General features: G+C 36.2%; 1 protein-coding gene across 9 annotated transcripts in view; it reads right to left on the bottom strand.

Annotated features, from left to right (window-relative positions):
• Positions 1-17,565, bottom strand: part of UBE2E2 (ubiquitin conjugating enzyme E2 E2) — a 392,844-nt gene that overhangs the window by 52,352 nt on the left and 322,927 nt on the right. For 4 of the 9 annotated variants that reach the window (XR_010155519.1, XR_010155517.1, XM_530592.9 and 1 more), the window contains one exon: positions 6,573-6,720. Coding sequence is in view for 5 of the 9 variants with exons in the window: in XM_530592.9 (XP_530592.2) it covers positions 6,573-6,720 (148 nt within the window). In the remaining 4 variants the exon portion in view is untranslated. Of the gene's footprint in view, positions 1-372; positions 2,138-2,577; positions 5,129-6,572; positions 6,721-17,565 lie in introns of those variants that run through there. The other 5 variants (XM_063806664.1, XR_010155520.1, XM_063806665.1 and 2 more) reach the window with 5 other exon arrangements.

Here is a 17,565-nt window from a genome sequence, read left to right as displayed (position 1 = left end):
AGAATAAACAGTTAATGCTCCTTTTCACCAAGGCAAATTGGATGTTTGAGGAGGATATCAAATTGTTGGTTATAAATAAAGACTTGCCCACACAAAGCAGAAATACCATGGGCTAAATAGGAAATCCTTGCTTTGTCATGAAGTCATCCCTCACCTGAAGCTACCAATCCTTTCTTGGTAACTCTTTGAGTCAAAGAGGATGAATCCTTTTGACTTGTTTCACAACTAGGGAATCCAAGATCTAAGCCTACAATGGGGTAATTTTGGCTTTCCTTTCTCATTCAGTATTTCCTAGAAAATCATTCTTTGATAAAAGTGCTACAAACTAATGGATATTTTTGTTTGCATTATTATACACCAGTATCTCTTGTAAGACAACTAAAGAAATGGTTTATTTTTACAGAATTGACAAAGTAGGGAAATAATCCTTTTAATATCATTTAAAAATTGCATTTACAAATATGTAGGGGTCAAGGTAAGCATCTCAGAATTGTTATTTTTTGTTTTTTTAAACCAAATTTATGATGGTACACAATCACTTCTGTATATCTTCTTTAATTCACAAAACAGGGAACGTATATTCCCTGATTTTATTCATCCATCTTAATAAGCCTTCAATTTTTCTAGAACCTCAACATTATGAATAGCATTATTTTCAAATGCATCTGAGTAAGCCTATGGGAAACTTAGGGGAGGGAAGGGGACGGTGTCCCAGGATTCTACAGATAATACTGAATTGGAACCCAAAGGCTTTAATAAACGTTTTGAACTTTGTTTACTGTCTTGCTATTAAAAATACCAGGTAGATTGATTAATAGCACTTATTTAATATTTATTAAACAACAGGAGCAAAGTATGAACTCTATAACCACAGCTTTCCTTTTCTTTGTATGAGGTGCCAGTGAAGTTAAATGACAATAACGTGGAGTCTCTCTACATCCATATTTGGAAGTATTGATTAGAGTGACTTTTAGAATTTAGCAGGTAATAATACAGAAGACAAGCCAACTTTTCACAAGAAAACAGTCTGAAGTTAGCTGTATGTTGTGCCACGTATTTCTACTTAATATTTTTCACTTTAAAAAAGCCATAGGCATCAGAAGAAATCTGGTATCTAGGTAGCCAACTGTAGTTATTGTTCTAGGAAAAAAAAATTTTTTTTTTGTAGTCCTGCTAAAACAGTCTGCTTTGAAAACAGGTAGACTTACCATTTTACCTGAATTTCACTTAAAGAAATTGTTCTTTTCCAGTTCTCAAGTATAGTAGAATGAGACATGCAGAAGCAAGGTTCACACTATTGTGTAAGCACTAGAATCCTACTGAGGTGTTATATGTACCTTTCATCAGTCTAGCGGCTCCCAAACTTGGTATAAATAATCTACACAAATATAAGTGTGCTGAAATAATTAATCTGACTTAATGGTTCCCACCCACCAGCAGTCACTATCAATTGTAAAATTTTAATATTTACTAACACAATTTACTACCTAATCATAACTAATCCAAAGATAAGCAATTAATAACAATCAAAGCTAAGGTATCAGAGACAATTTATGAATAAGAATTGTTTTCATTGCTTAAATAAAGGGCCTTAAGTGATCTGAAACAAAAAATTGTGACGTTGGAGAATGAAGAAGGAAACATTCTCCCAAGCTTTTATAGATCACTATAAAAGAGCCACTGGGAGCAAATTCCTCTTTTCTTTTGCTCAGTCCATTTGAGAAGAATAAAGCTTTTACCAATGAAACTGCAGCTGTGCTCACCCTCAGCTTAATCACTATACAAGGCTGAGGGTTAATTAGTGGCCATTCTTAGCTCTATTTGTTGTTCTAATACAGATCTGCACACATCTAAGACTGGAGTAACCGATACTTGATTTTTATTTGAAAGGTGATGCAGGGAGAGGGAGCAGCTCATCCATCCTGAGTGTTGATGTTTGTGGGTATGCTTAGAGCATTTTCATTTGACCTGACCTGTGTAGTTCTGCCTGTTTGAAGAGAGACAGACAAAGACTTCATGGTTGCTTACGAATGCAAGCCCCTGCTGGTCCAGGCTGCACCACAAGGCAGCTTATGGTCTGAAGGCAGACGACAGGGGAATGAAATACACAAGCCAGGGTCAGAGCCCAGATGATTCCCTTCAAGAGCAAAAGAGAGCCAAATCAGGTACCATTTACAGATTACCTTAAGTCCTCACTTAATGTGGCTGATAGGTTCTTGGAAACTGCAACTTCAAGCAAAATGAAGTACTGTATGCCACAGGAACTTAACCCTTGTTTAGATCAATCAGCCTATGGTAAAATTGGTTTCATTATACATTATCTCATTTCACTAAAAGTTGCAGTTTCTAAGAACCTACTGATGACATTAAACGAGGACTTATGTCACACTGTTAGTATGTCTGATTTTTAGCAACTAAAAAAAATTAAGAAGAATTTCAAACATATCCAAACATAGAAGAGTATAATGAGCACCCATGTGTATACTCATCACTCAGATTCAACAGTTACAATGGTCAATCTCAGTATCTTCCATATTCCTCCCCATCTACAATCTTTCTGGATTATTTTGAACTAAATTCCATATATCAAAGAATTTTATTTGCAAATAGTCCAGTACAGATGTCTAAAAGGTAAGGACAGGTACAATTCCATTATCATGCTCAAAAATTTCTGGCAATAATTTCTCAATATCAAATGTTTCATTGTCAACTTTCTGACTGTCTCATAAGAGTCATACATATTTGGGGGAAAATTTTAAATGATACATCATAACTGAGTTTAGAACAAAACAAGCTCAAAAACACTTTAGAGAGTAATAGTAGTAGAGCAGACAAATAGAAATGAGATTAATAAAATAATGCTAGATGATATACAGACCTATACACGTCTCAAGAAGGAAAAAAAGGTTAGAAATATTTATAGCCATAACTCTGTAAACTAAGCATCAGGTAAAGGAAAACTGTTGATCTCCTAATTGTCAGTGTTCTCAGAATGATTAATTTTGTATGAGGTAAAATACCCATTTTTTAAATAGGTCTGAAGGCCATAATATAAGCACATTTTAAATAATTGTTAAAGAAACAGATTTCATATAAAGAATATTACCAAACATCTAAGAGTTTTTAAAAAGTCCACAAAATAGCAAAAACAAACTTCAAAAGATGAAACCAAATAGAACTTAAATTTTATGTGTTAAATAATGACTCCAGAAGAAAGTACTTACAAATAAGAAAGCACAGAAATTTGATTCCCCAATGGTATTCTCAACTTTGGCAATTCACAAATTAAATAATGTTTAGTAAGCAAGACTAAACTCAGAAAAAGCCATGTAACGTCTAACAAATAAGAATGCTTGGCTGGTTGGGTGGCTCACGCCTGTCATCCCAGCACTTTGGGAGGCCGAGGCGGGCGGATCACGAGGTCAGGAGATTGAGACCATCCTGGCTAACACGGTGAAGCCTTGTCTCTACTAAAAATACAAAAAATTAGCCAGGCATGGTGGTGGGGCCTGTAGACGCAGCTACTTGGGAGGCTGAGGCAGGAGAATTGCTTGAACCCGGGAGGAGAGGATGCAGTGAGCTGAGATCGTGCCATTGCAATCCAGCCTGGGCGACAGAGCGAGACTCCATCTCAAAAAAAAAAAAAAAAAAAAAAAAAAAAAAGAATGCTCTATCAGGCTCAATAAACACCATCATGAAGTGATGGCCTAATAAGACCAGCAGTCAGATCTACCTAGACAATTGCATTGAAAACAGAATGATTATTGCTGGTGCACGCATCAACTGGCTGATAACGTTTGGACATTTGCCACCTGAGTGATAATCCTACTAAGTCAAGGTTCAGCTTTTTTCGATTGTAAAATCCAAGTGTCAATGTTGAGGTGACGGTGTTAGATACTATTCGATACTATCTGCCCAGTTAAATTCAACTGAGTAGGTGTTTATCGGTCATCTATTGTGGGCCCATTTGGTGTCCCAAATACTCTGGGTAACAATATCAACAACACATTACCATTTATAAATGGCTTTCACATATACCATCTCATTTTAACCTCAGAGGAATCCAGTGATTTAGGCAGGGCTGGTACTAATCCCAATTTTATATCAAAAACTAAGCCTGTGGAAAGTTAAGTGACCCATCCAATGTGATATGACTAATAAACAATTAAACTGGTTTTCAAATCTACATCTGCTGTCTACAAATATCATGCTGATAAGGATGGGTAGTCATACCCTAAAGAACATTTGTGTTGGAATGGACCAAAACTTCTTTAAAGAGACAAGTGCAAATTACAAAAAGAGTATGTAAAAGATTTAAAAAATAAGTTTATGTACGGATAAGAGTGAGAAAGTATTTTTTAAGTGAGTTAAATTTGTATCATTATACAAGGCCTACTTTTGAGGTGACAGCATTTCCGGGTTAAAATAGCTCTACAGATTCAGTGTAGGAAAATCTTATTTATTCCTATTCTATCAAACTTGTTTTTGTGATAATTTGAAGATAGATTTAAGATAAACTTCAATCTAACCTAATCTTTCCTACCTCTGTAGGTAAACAAACCTACAGAGATTGAAAGTGTACCAGATAACAGTGTGAAATAAGTCCATTAAGCAAAAGAATGGACATTTGACTACTTTAAAATAAACAACTCTATTTAAGATTCTAGAAGTGTCAACATTCATAAAAACCAATTAGGAAACTTTTTTTTTATGTGTTAAAAAGTGTGATAAACTAAATGTTAGCATGTATTTTACAAATTCTCTTCTAGTCTCATATGAGGCAGGCTGTCTGGTTTTATGGAACATTATTTTTAGGCTTGTTCTTACTATCAATAGCATTATTTCAAAATCTATTTCTTTTACTTATGTGGTTCTGCTTTAGTTAGGAGTGATTTTTAAGTTTTTGCAGAATGCATTTGTAATTTTCTGAAACGCAGCAAAAAAAAAAAAACTAGTTCACTGAACAGAAGTCTTTTTGATTGCTGAGAGAAGGCTTTGGTGGAATGAATCTATTCCTTTAAGCAGGAATATCTGTAGAGAGAACAGGCTGTCATATACAGGCTTATTCAGGGTAACAGATTCCATTTCAGCTGACTTGGAGGCAAAGCAGGCCAGGCTTCGAAATCACCTCAAAAAAAAAAAAAAAAAAAGCCTTCTTGCAACATTACCTCCAAATGAGGTTATACAAGGTTATACACAGTCACAGACAAATGGGATTAAAATGGGAACAACAGGACTGAAAGAACAAAATTAACTTGAAATTAGTGTAACATTATTGGACTTTACTGTCTGTAGTAAAGTATGAATTAATTCAAAAAATATTTTATAATGATCCTGCACAATTTTATTTTTTGGGCAGGCTGGGTACAGTGGCTCATGCCTGTAATCCCAGCACTTTGGGGGGCCAAAGCGGGCGGATCACAAGGTCAGGAGTTCGACACCTGCCTGGCCAACACGGTGAAACCCCGTCTCTACTAAAAGTACAAAAATAAGCTGGGCTTGGCGGCACACGGCTGTAATCCCAGCTACCTGGGGGGCTAAGACAGGAGAATCGCTTGAATCCAGGAGGCGGAGGTTGCGGGAGCCAAGATCGTGCCGCTGCACTCCAGCCTGGGTGACACAGTGAGACTCAGTTTCAAAAAAAAAAAAAAAAAAAACTAATTTGCTACTTTAAAAAAGATTTTACTGCTGAAAAATAAAGAAATATAAAAGTAGAAAGACTGTTATTTCTTGATGTTTTATAAAACAGCCAGGATCCTAAGCAACCCCACTGATACTCGTCATTTCCATTTGTGTAAAACTTCATGTATCCAGTGAACAGAGTTTACTCATGATTGTAGAAGAGGGAATCTCATGCAATATTTAAGCTATTAATTACTCATAAAATAATTCTCCCACTGAGAACATCAATGAAAACCCTATAGCTATCTTTGGATTTTTGTATTTTCTAAAATAAACCCAATTTGTAAAGACATGGCCCAGGAATTAAGAATTTTCAGCGGTAAGCACACCAGCAAGCCATAAAGGCCTGGCTATAGACTTTTTCGTTTTCTTGGGAGGTGTATTTCCTTGTTTACTTTTGGGGTATTTCCTAGAACAGACCATTCAGGACCGTTATAATAGCTTGTCAGGATGCACAGTTATTAGGATGCCAAAAAGGTCACGTCTGCATGGTGCTGCCTGGTTGTTATCAGATTTTAATAGCCCACATTCCTCAAATTAACATCTTCTAGTAGGCATCTAATTAAAGATTAAGCTATTCAACTTGAATTTTTATTATTATTTGGCAGGATAACTTCATTCATTCTTTAAATGCACTTTCCCATCTAAAATGATTTTTCATTATTTTTTTTACCACACTATACTTTTTCCTTTTTGGCAAATGATAGGTCTTAAAAACACTAATGAGAAGACCCAATTTAAAAAGAAAATAGTTACATACTATGAAAATTTAACAATAACAGTAGTAGAAGCAGTGGTGGTAGTGGTAGTAGCAGTATAAACAAGTTACTAAGGGTCTGACATTTAAATCTTGACAAGCTCCAATTCATACTAGATTTAAAGTCTCTTACCAGGGTTGCAATCTGTAAGAAGTGAGCAGATGGAGAGGAGAACTTTAGAAATAGTTAAAGCCGGACTCCAGTTGTCCTTTAAGATGTCCAGACAGATTACACCTTGGCTGTTAATATTACAGTGATAGATTCTTGTTCGGAAGGTAACCTACAAGAAAATGTAAAGTTATATTTTGTTAGACAAAGTGTTTATTAACAGTATCTATAGACAATTTTTGTCTAATAAAATTGCCTATTTTATCAGACAAAATAGCCCAGGCTATCGGTTAACATACACTTGATTTTTTTCTTGGGCACATGAGATTAATCAACAGAGATCATCATTTTAGAATTTGTCATTTTGGGCACAGAGAAATAAACATCAACAGCAAAACCATGACATTCTGCTTCTTATAAAGAGTCCTGTTATTTAACAAATGTTTTAGGGACTGAATTTACTTTTGATACAATTACAGGAACGTTCATGGGGAGAAACTGACTCTGACTTCTAAAAAATTTCAAAGAAAACTTTTGTTAGATTCCAGTTATTTTAAGGATTTTGTACATTTATAATATTCAAACACCAAAAAGCATGAGAGTACTAATACAAAGAAAATAAATATTATTCTCTAACAGTTTTTTTTTTTTTTTTTTGAGATAGAGTTTCGCTCTGTTGCCCAGGCTGGAGTGCAGTGGCGTGATCTTCGCTCACTGCAACCTCCACCTCCCGGGTTCAAGCGACTGTCCTGCCTCAGCCTCCCAAGTAGCTGGGATTAGAGGTGCCCGCCACCACACCCAGCTAATTTTTGTATTTTTAGTAGAGACAGGGTTTTGCCATGTTGGCCAGGCTGGTCTTGAACTCCTGACCTCAAGTCATCCGCCTGCCTTGGCCTCCCAAAGTGCTAGGATTACAGGTGTAAGCCAACATGCCCGGCCTATAACACAGTTTTAAAACATAAACTAAGGCATTTATATAAATAACATGCCCAGTTCATAGAACTATATTAGTATAATTATAGTAGTTACAATTTACTATTTTAGTTATATTACTAGTTACAATTAGCTGTAATTTAGAAACCTTTTCCTTCTTAAATTTTATTTTTAAAATGTAATATTAGTGCATCCTACCTTTGCCCTGTGATAGCTAGATCACCACTGTATGCTGCTTACATATAATTGTGAAACATGACCATATCATTTTTAAAACACTTCAACTGAAAAAAATTAAGTGCAAATCAGTTTTATAACTACTAAAACTGTTTAATAAAAGTGTTATGTAAGCGGCAATAAGATGTGAATATTATTGATTAATATTATGTTCATAAATGTTCTTAAATTTTAAGTTGAAATATACAAAAATCTCAGGGTTCTAAAGACAGTGTTTTGGTACCCTATGTTCAAAATAGCTCTGAACCAAGAAAAACACACATGCAGATCTCTGCAGGTGCTGCCACTCCACCAGGGCATCCAGCATCCAGTCAAACACCAGATTTATGTAATTTACATGATGCGAAGTCTCAGAAAGGGCAAATCTAGAGACTTATGTGGTTGTCGAACAAGAGACACCATTCTCAGGTTAAATTAGTACTTCTAATGAGAATTGCCCTTCTAGCATCATGCCAGACCAGATAATCCATGACACCTACACACACATCTTAAATGCCTAGAAATGTTGAAGAAAATATAACCAACATTCTTTAAAATGCATAGCAAAATCTGTAAGGGGAATTCCCAGAGCCCAGAATTAAAAACCAAAAATTATAGTAAGCGCAACAAGCTGAGACTGCACCTGCCATGGGTGGGGTTTTGGGAAGAGGGAAGGGAGTAAAAGATGGTATTCAGTCTTAATAAAGTGGAGGTTTGGGTTTTGATGCCCTCATGGAAAATGAAGATGAAATCTTAGGCGTGTATGTTGCAAGAATTTAGAATTGAGCGCCCTTATATCAATTAGGAAACTCGAATGGCTAGTCTTTCAGTAAATGCACGGACTTGAAAAGATATGCCTTATGACAGAGATAGCAAAGAAACTTACCAAAGAAAGCGTGGGCTCTAGAATGAGAAGAGAAATGTTTTTCCTGAGAATTCTAAATCCTAGATACATATACTGTGTAAACACTAGCTAACAAAAACAGCTTAAATGACTACATTATCAGATCAAAATATGTTTAAGGGAAAAAGCATTGTTAGAAACAAAGAACGTTACTGATAAAATAAACAACTCATCAAGAAAACAGTAACAATTCTGAATGTGCTGTATCTAACAATATAGCCAAAAGTATACAAAGTAAAAATGTGCAAAATTATAAGGAGAAAATGACATAGCTATAATCAAAGAGGGACATTTTCACCACAGTAACTGATAGGTCAACCAGACTAAAGATTAGTAAGGATATTGGAGATCTGAACAATTGGATAAACAAAATCAAGGGAGTGAATGAAGATACAATCCTACACTTAATGATTAAGGAACATTTAAGAAACATTTGTAAAAACTGATCCCATGCTAAGCCACAAAAGAAGCTTTACATATTTCAAAGAATTGACATTATTAAGACCATAATGTAAAGTCAGAATCTACATATAAAAGATCCCCCTATCATATGTTTGGAAACTGAAAAACTCATTTTCAAATAATTCTTGGATCAAAGAAAAAAATCAGTTACTATTATTGCTGAATGACAATGAAAATATTGGGTTGCCAATATCAAAATTTTGTGACTCAGCTAAAACAGTTGTAAAAGAGAAATCTACAGTTTCAAACACATACATTAGGAAGGAAGACAGATATTTAATGAGTTAAGTGTCCAACTCAGGAAGGTAGTAAAAGAACAACAGAGTAAACTCCATGAAAGAAGAAATAAAGACACTAGCCTAAGTTAATGAAACAGAGACTATCTCGTGATATTAAAATTTCTCTGGAGAAGGCAGAGTGCCTATCCCTTTAAGTGCTAAATGAAAAGATAAAATATTTTTACGATCCCAATTTAACCAATGAGTGGCTTACATAATATTGATAATTAACCCTCAAAACAACTCAATAGGGAAAATAATATTATTGGCAACCACTTGAAAAATGATGAAACTAAGGCAAAGGGAGGTTAAAGAACTGGCTCAAGATCCCACAAGTGGTAAGTGGAAGCCAGAATTTGAACACAATTGTGCTGATCCAAAAGCCTACGGTTTGTCTCTCAGCATCAATGCCTCTGTGCTTTTGTTAAAAATTTATAATTCTGGGATAATTGTAGATTCATGTACAGTTGTAAGAAATAAAGAGATCCCATGTATTTTTCACTCAATTTTCCCCAATGAAAACATCCTGTATAACTACAGTATACTGCAGGAAACTGACATTAATACAGTCCACTGACCTTTTCCAGATTGCATTTTTATGTGCACTCATGCATATTAAGTATATTTAGTTCTATGTAATTTTATCACATGTACAGATTTGTGTGAATACCACCAGTCAACACACAAACAACTCTATCACAAACATTCTTCATGGTACCCTGCGATAGCCATAGTTGCCTTCTCCCTTTACTTCAATTCCTGGCAACTACAACTCTGTCCTCATCTCCACAACTTTATCATTTCAAGAACGCTATATAAATGGAATCGTATAGTAGGTAACCAATTGAAATTGGTTCTTTTCACTCTGCACAATTCCCTTAAGATCCATCCAAGCTGTTGCACGTGTCAATAATTTGTTCCTTTCTTATTGATGAGTAGTATTCCACGGCATAGATGTGGTAGAACAGGCAGATAACCAGACATGAGGAGGAGAAGGGATGCCCTGAGAAAAGGAGTCTGGAAAATCTCATGCCCCAGGGATCACCCCAAACAGGCGTGCTAGATATGAACAGACAGGAGGGGAAATACCTAGGCAGAAAGGAATCCCCCTTAAGACCCCAGTGATTGCTCACTCTGCCAGTTAACCTGCCAGAATGTAGCCAGATGCATGCTAAAGGGAAGAGGGCAAAGGAGAAAATTCCTAAGAGATTCGCAGAAGCAATTTGTGTCCAACATCGGGTTCACGCGTGCACACCAATAGTAAGGGAGGGTCCCACAACCTTGGGGCGGGAACTAGGTGAGGGAAAAGGCAGGGACTTAAGGCAGATGCAGAAAACTAAACAAAGTAAAAAGGCAGAGACTTAAGAAAGAGGCAGGAACTTCAAGAAAAAATCTGAAATCATAAAAACCCACCACTCTCGGGGTGCTGCTGGCTCACTCTCTTTCAGCAGCTCGCCCTGCCTCATCTTTTCAGAGTGTACTGTCTCTCTAGATAAACTGCCTACTCCGTATTTTCCTTCAATGAATTCTCTTTCTCTGGCTAAACCAGCAGCTTGGCAGAATTCTTTCTCCAAATAAGACTAAGAACCAAACAGTAATAGATGTACCAATTTGTTTACCCATTTACCCACTGAAGGGCATATGGGTTTCTATGAGATTGGAAGAATCAAAATGTTTTTCCTACTCTCTCAACACAGAAGACTTCTGTGACCAAACGTGGGGTGAGGAGTTTCTCCTGACAACTAATTTTCTGATGCTAGCTGGGTGTCCCACAGTTCAATTCTGATACTATCCACCTGGATTTAGAGTCAGAACCTACAGGTTTAGGTCTCAGTCCCACAAGACTGCTTCTCACTTCGGATGCCAATCCGAGTTCTGACTGTTATAAATTGGGGGTTCCCACAACCCCCTCCTCAGGTTCAATCATTTGCTAAAGCAGTTCACACAATCCATAAATGCGTTTTACTTACCTTTACTGGTTTATTATAAAATATATTACAAAGGACACAGCTGAACAGTTAAGAAGATAAGCATAAGGTAAGGTACGAACCATAAGGGGTGGGGTGGGGTGGTGGGGGTGGTATAGAGTTGCCATGCCCTCTTGGGGTACAACAACCTCCATGAGTTCAGCAACCCAGAACCTCTCTGAACCTTGCTTTTAGGGGTTTTATGGAGGCTTCATTATGTAGGCATGATTGATTTAAATCATTGGTCATTAGTGATCAACTCAAATTTCAGACCCTCTCCTCTCCCTGAGGGTTATAGGGGAAAGGGGCTGAAAGTTCCAACCCTCTAATCACATGATTGTGTCATGATGGCAACCAGCTTCCATCCTGAGGCCTTCCAGGAGACCCCAGCCACCAGTCACCTCATTAGCATCAGAAGACACTTAACATTTCTGAGATCGCAAGGCTTTTAGTAGCTTTGTGCCAAAAATCAGGACCAAATAGTATATATTTCTTATTAGAAATCACAATATCGCAGGGTTGTTTCCATTTTCAAGCTATTACAAATAAAGCTGCTATGAACATCTGTGTATGTGTTTTGTGTGAACATAAGTTTTTATATCTCTCAGATAAATGCCCAAGAGTGTAATTGGTGGGTCATATGTTAAGCTCATATTTAGTTTTATAATAAACTGCCATACTCCTTCCCAGAGTGGTTGTACCATTTTATATTCTCACTAGCAATGTGATCTAGTTTCTCTGCATCCTTGCTAGCATTTGGTGTTATCACTATGTTTCATTATAGCCATTTTGATAGGGTGTAATGATACCTCAGTGTGGTTTTAATTTACATTTCCTTAAATGCTAATAATGTTGAACACTTTTTCATTTGTTTATGTGTTATCTGGATATCCTCTACAGTTTGTCACATCTTTCGCTCAGTTTTCATTAAAAATTTTAATAAATTTTGTTGACTTTATGGTGTTTTAAATGGAGACATTTCGTTAAAACCAAAGTATAACTGGATGAAAAATAATAAAATTTGAGTTTGCAAAGAATCCTGTGCATTTCTGGACAGAGTTTTAAACTTGAATATTTTATAATGATAATAAAAGGATCTACTTTGATGATGATGTTTGTCAACTTCTATTCTGACAGGTGTTCATGAATTAAACCACACTGAATTAAACAGACACACTGACTGTTCCAACATGTTCTAATGTCAGAGACTCCCACAACTACCACCTTTTGAAGCAGGAAACAAAATCTTGATCCCTAAGTTTTAAGAAGTGTTATGTGTTTATCTATTGAAATGTAAGCAATCTCCTCTTTGGGGGTCCTGCCATCATATTCCTACTTCAATACTATACTTGCAGTAGGACCTCCTCATGAAACCATGAATTACTCATGAAAGTATTGTCTTTTCAACTGATGTCCAAAGCACTGCCTGGCATACAGAAAGAGCCCACTGTTTGTTGAACAAATGCTAACACACGACAGGCTCGTGGTCTCTGAGGGGTTATAACCTCTTATTGTTTTTTAGGTAAAAGAGCGTTTTAGAACCATAACTTAAGAGTAAAAGCTGGAAGACTAGAGAATATCCTGAGGAAGGAGAAGATCTCTTTAACATTTTTCTGTCCCATGTTCCTTTACTAAATTTTCCTACAGGTTATAATATTATTTCACAAGGGACTTCATATAGGCTAAACTAATAATAGAAATAATAAATTTAGTAAGCATTCAATATGTGCCGGGCACTCCAACATAAACATTTGTATTGCTGCTACTTCCTATTTAAATGCTAAAGAGAACCTAAGAAATGAGTGGTCTGGTCACATCAGCAAACATGTTCTACAATCAAGGTAAAAACTCGCTAATAAAAGCTCTTGAAGCAGCCAGCATTCTTTTCTAGACCTTATCAACAAACTACGGAAAATGAGAAAGAATACTTGCAAACTGATAAGGAATTGTTTGCGGTCCTTAGATATTAGTGATTCAGAAATAGGAAATAATGTTTTGAATAGTGACAAATAGCAAAGAATTTGCAATTGCCAGAAGGAGAAGTTTAGAGGCTGAGAAAACAAGTCTTCCCACCCTTAACCTACAAGACTACTCCGATCTCTGACTCAATTTTCCAGAAAGCCCATCACATTATTTTGATCAGGGGGCTGGGCAGCTATACATCCTTCATGTCATGCTCCTGACAAACAAGCAAATGATAAAAAATGACCATAAAGCAAACTGCACTTCCATTGCAGGGGTTAATACCCTCTGAGTTCTGCGTATCAAACTAGTTACGCCTACATTAGCATTTATAGCTGTATTTGAAGCATAGCTCAATAACTGATGTTTACAATGATAGCCACCTTTTCTCAATGATAGGTAAAATTATATTGAGAATAACAGTTTTCAAAGGCAGGGAGGACAGCACCTTTTGGAACATTTTCCATAAAAAGGTAATTTTAAAAATACGACTTGGATATAGCAATATAGAAAACATTTATTTAGAATGGCTAATTCCCAGATGACCCTGGATAAGAAAGGTTTTAATTTATGTGTGATAAACACACACCCAACACCTGCATGTGTGGGTACACATGTGCAGTAGATGGAATAATGCCCTCTTGCCCCGAAGATGTCCACATCCTAATTCCTGGAACCTGTGAATGTTACCTCACATGATAAAAACAGCCTTGTGATTAGGCGGAGAATCTTGAGATGGGGGTGATTATCCTGGATTATTTAGGTGGGCCCAATATAATTTCAAGGGTACTTTAAGAGAGAGGCACGAGGATCAGGGTCAGTAGTAGGGGATGTGATAAGTGATGTGAGGAAGGAGCCATGAGCCAAGGAATGTAGTTGGCCTCTAGAAGCTGAAAAAGGCAGGGAAATGGATTTTTCCCCTAAAGCCTCAAGAATGAACTCAGCCATGCTAATACCTTGATTTGAGTCTTCTGACCCACGGAACTATAAGACTATAAGATAATAAATTCATACTGTTTCAAGCCACTAAGTCTGTAACAGTAGCAACAGGAAACTAATATAGTGCGCACGTGTGTGTGTGTGTGTGTGTGTGTGTGTGTCTGTGTGTCTCTGTATCTCCCAGCTGTCTCATTACTTTCTCTTAAAAGGTACTTAAAAATGAAGCTGTGCTATTTCTGTACTTCACAGAATCATCTCTCCTTAAAAATAATTCTTGAAAGAGTTAACATTCTTTATGTTGACTAAAGCATAAAAGAACGCAGTAGCATTCTTGGATAACTAACTTTGCAACTCTGAGCCTCTCTTTCCTAACAAAATAAGAGGCTTAGATTATTTCTAAGGCTTATTCTAGTTCCATGATCCACGAGTTGTATTGTGGAAAGAATATATGGGTTTGGGAGTTAGCTGGACTTGGGCTGGAATTCTCATTTTGGATGAATTACTTAACATCTTTGAGATTCAGTTTCTTCATCTGTAAAATGAGGAAAATAACAGCTATACCCACAGTAGCTGTGAAGACTGAAGTACACAAATGGTTCTAATAGCCTGCCTGGCACTCAGCAGGAATCCAATGAGTATTAGTTCTTCTTCCCTTCTCTCACATCCCCTAGTTACTAGTTATAAGATTAACTGAGAATGCATCACTTTAAGGTATAGGCAAGACTCCATATATAAATAAAAAGTAATTTTGTAAGAGGACAGAGATCATGAAAGGCATAAATATAAAAAAAATTTTAATACAGTATTTCTGACAAACTGATTCTAAACATAATTTAGAAAGATGTTTAAAAGTAAGCACCTCCAAGATGAAAAACTAATTCTGATAACATTCAAAATGACAATTTAAAATAATTTTTCAATGATAATGTTTTTCAATTTTTCAAAAAATTTTGATAAGGACATAAATGGTGCCTTGCTTTTACTGAGAAAATATGCAATCAGTGAGAACATTCTTTTTAAAAATACTTTTCCATGGAGAACCCCCCAACCCCACAAATATTTGAAGCCCCCATGCCATGAATCAGTAAATCATGTAACAAAGCTCTAAAATGGTATGGTTAACATCATTAGGCTCACTATGAAACTACAGTTTATTTAAACAGGTTGTTAGTATACATAAAAAAAAAAATCCCCTCTTTGAGATTTCAAGTGCTCTTTTCTTAAAACCAATTTGAGAGCACTGCACCAATAACTAACACACACCCTAAAATTAATTTTTTATTAGTGACAAAATAAAAATGGAAAAACTCATTATAGTGAGGGAATAAATCCTGAAAAATATGTGTATCTAAGAAATACACATTAGCAAAACAGAACACCACCTTCCCCCAGCCCCCCACCCCATAGGAATATTATCTGGCCCTTGAATAACTGGCAGTGAAGGAACTGAAATTAAACATCACCTGAAAACCATAATGCATAAAGATGACACCTATCCAGCTGTGAATACTAACTACATGCTAGAGCATGCTACATGATAAGACTACTATCTTTTAGCTTTCAAGTACAATTCAAATGATTTAAAACAAAAGACCTTTATGCCACAGACATTTAAATTGAAAAAAGTCTTTCTCAGTTTCCTTTTATGTATAAATGTAGAAAAACATGCAACTAGAAAATTTTCCCCATCATGAGAAGCAAATCTCTTAGAAGATTGGGAGCATCTTATTCAATTCTCAGTGCTCTTTCCTACAATACAGCAAATTACTCTCAACTCCTACAAGGCAGGATGCTTGGTATTACTTGATGAGGGGCAAATAGATTCCTTCTTTTGCAATTTATAAAAATTCAGTTTATATAGAATGTTTCTGGAACATATCTATAATGAATAAAGTTCACTGGTTCTTTTCTAAATTTGTGTTTTTTTAAAATTAGTGACTTCTTTCATTATATTTCATATTTCATTTTTTTATCTTTACACAATTATTTTGTCTCTTGACTTGTTCTGTTTTTTTAAGTTTCAGAAATGGTATTCCAGCAGATTCTCCTTAATGGTAGATTGTATCATGGTACAGATAGAAATCTTTGAGTGTGAGTTCATTCTCAGTGGGCATTTTTTTTTCTTTCTATAGAAGTCCCATGTGCTTTGGACTGTGGAATGTTTTGCATTTGCATCTTCATGGGCCTCAGGTAACACTAGTTTGAGACTAGACTGTACCATATATGCCAAAACATAAGGCAATAAAATAAAATAATCCCTTAGGAAAAGAAGAGCTGATTTAGATTCAAATCTTCATAGAAGTCTCCTACAGATGACATCTCAAATACTTTCTTTTGAAGGAGATACTATCTGGTAAAGACATAGTTGCCTGAAACCAGCTCAATCAATGCTTGTTTGGCATGCATATAGAGGTTTCCTTCCCAATGGGTTAAAAAAAAGTGGAGGGGTTCAGAAATTAAACAAAACTCTAAGAGTACAAACTCACTATTTGAAGGCTTAGATTTTAACAAGTCTTTAAAAAATCACTCAAAAAAGCAAAACAGAAATTTAAAACAAGGAATTTAAAAAATAAGCTGGTTATGGCCAGGCGCGGTGGCTCACGCCTGTAATCCCAGCACTTTGGAAGGCCGAGGCGGGCAGATCACCTGAGGTCAGGATATCGAGACCATCCTGGCTAACATGGTGAAACCCTGTCTCTACTAAAAATGCAAAAAATTAGCCGGGCGTGGTGGCAGGCGCCTGTAGTCCCAGCTACTCCAGAGGCTGAGGCAGGAGAATGGCGCGAACCCGGGAGGCGGAGCTTGCAGTGAGCTGAGATCGTGCCACTGCGCTCCAGCCTGGGCAACAGAGCGAGACTCTGCCTCAAAAAAAAAAAAAAAAAAAAAAAAAAAAAAAAAAAAAAAAAAAAAAAATTAGCTGGTTATATGAGTTTTCTACAAATGAGTTTTTGTGCCTTAGGACAAGTTATCCAATAACATAATCACATATGGATTTAAAAACGGCTGTTCCACCAAACAACTGTGGTGGAAATAAAGATAACCTGGTATCTAAACTTAAACAGGTACACAAATAATCATTTAAACATTCCCACTGCTTTAATTCATTAAGCACATACATAGTAGGTGCTCAATTAGTGCTGGGGGGGTGGGGGGTACACGGGGAACCATCAAAACCAGAACCCAAAGCTTTCTTGGTTTAATCTTTCTTCTAGAGCAGGGGTGTCCAATCTTTTGTCTTTCCTGGGCTACATTGGAAGAAGAAGAATCGTCTTGAGCTACATATAAAATATACTTATGATAGCTCATGAGCTAAAACAAACAAACAAACAAACAAACAAAACCTCATCATGTTTTAA

Source organism: Pan troglodytes, chromosome 2 (genome assembly GCF_028858775.2).
Source record: "Pan troglodytes isolate AG18354 chromosome 2, NHGRI_mPanTro3-v2.0_pri, whole genome shotgun sequence".
In the NCBI taxonomy this organism is placed as follows: domain Eukaryota; kingdom Metazoa; phylum Chordata; class Mammalia; order Primates; family Hominidae; genus Pan; species Pan troglodytes.
The sequence above is the reverse complement of the archived record's forward strand: the minus strand, read 5'-3'. Positions and strand labels throughout refer to the sequence as shown.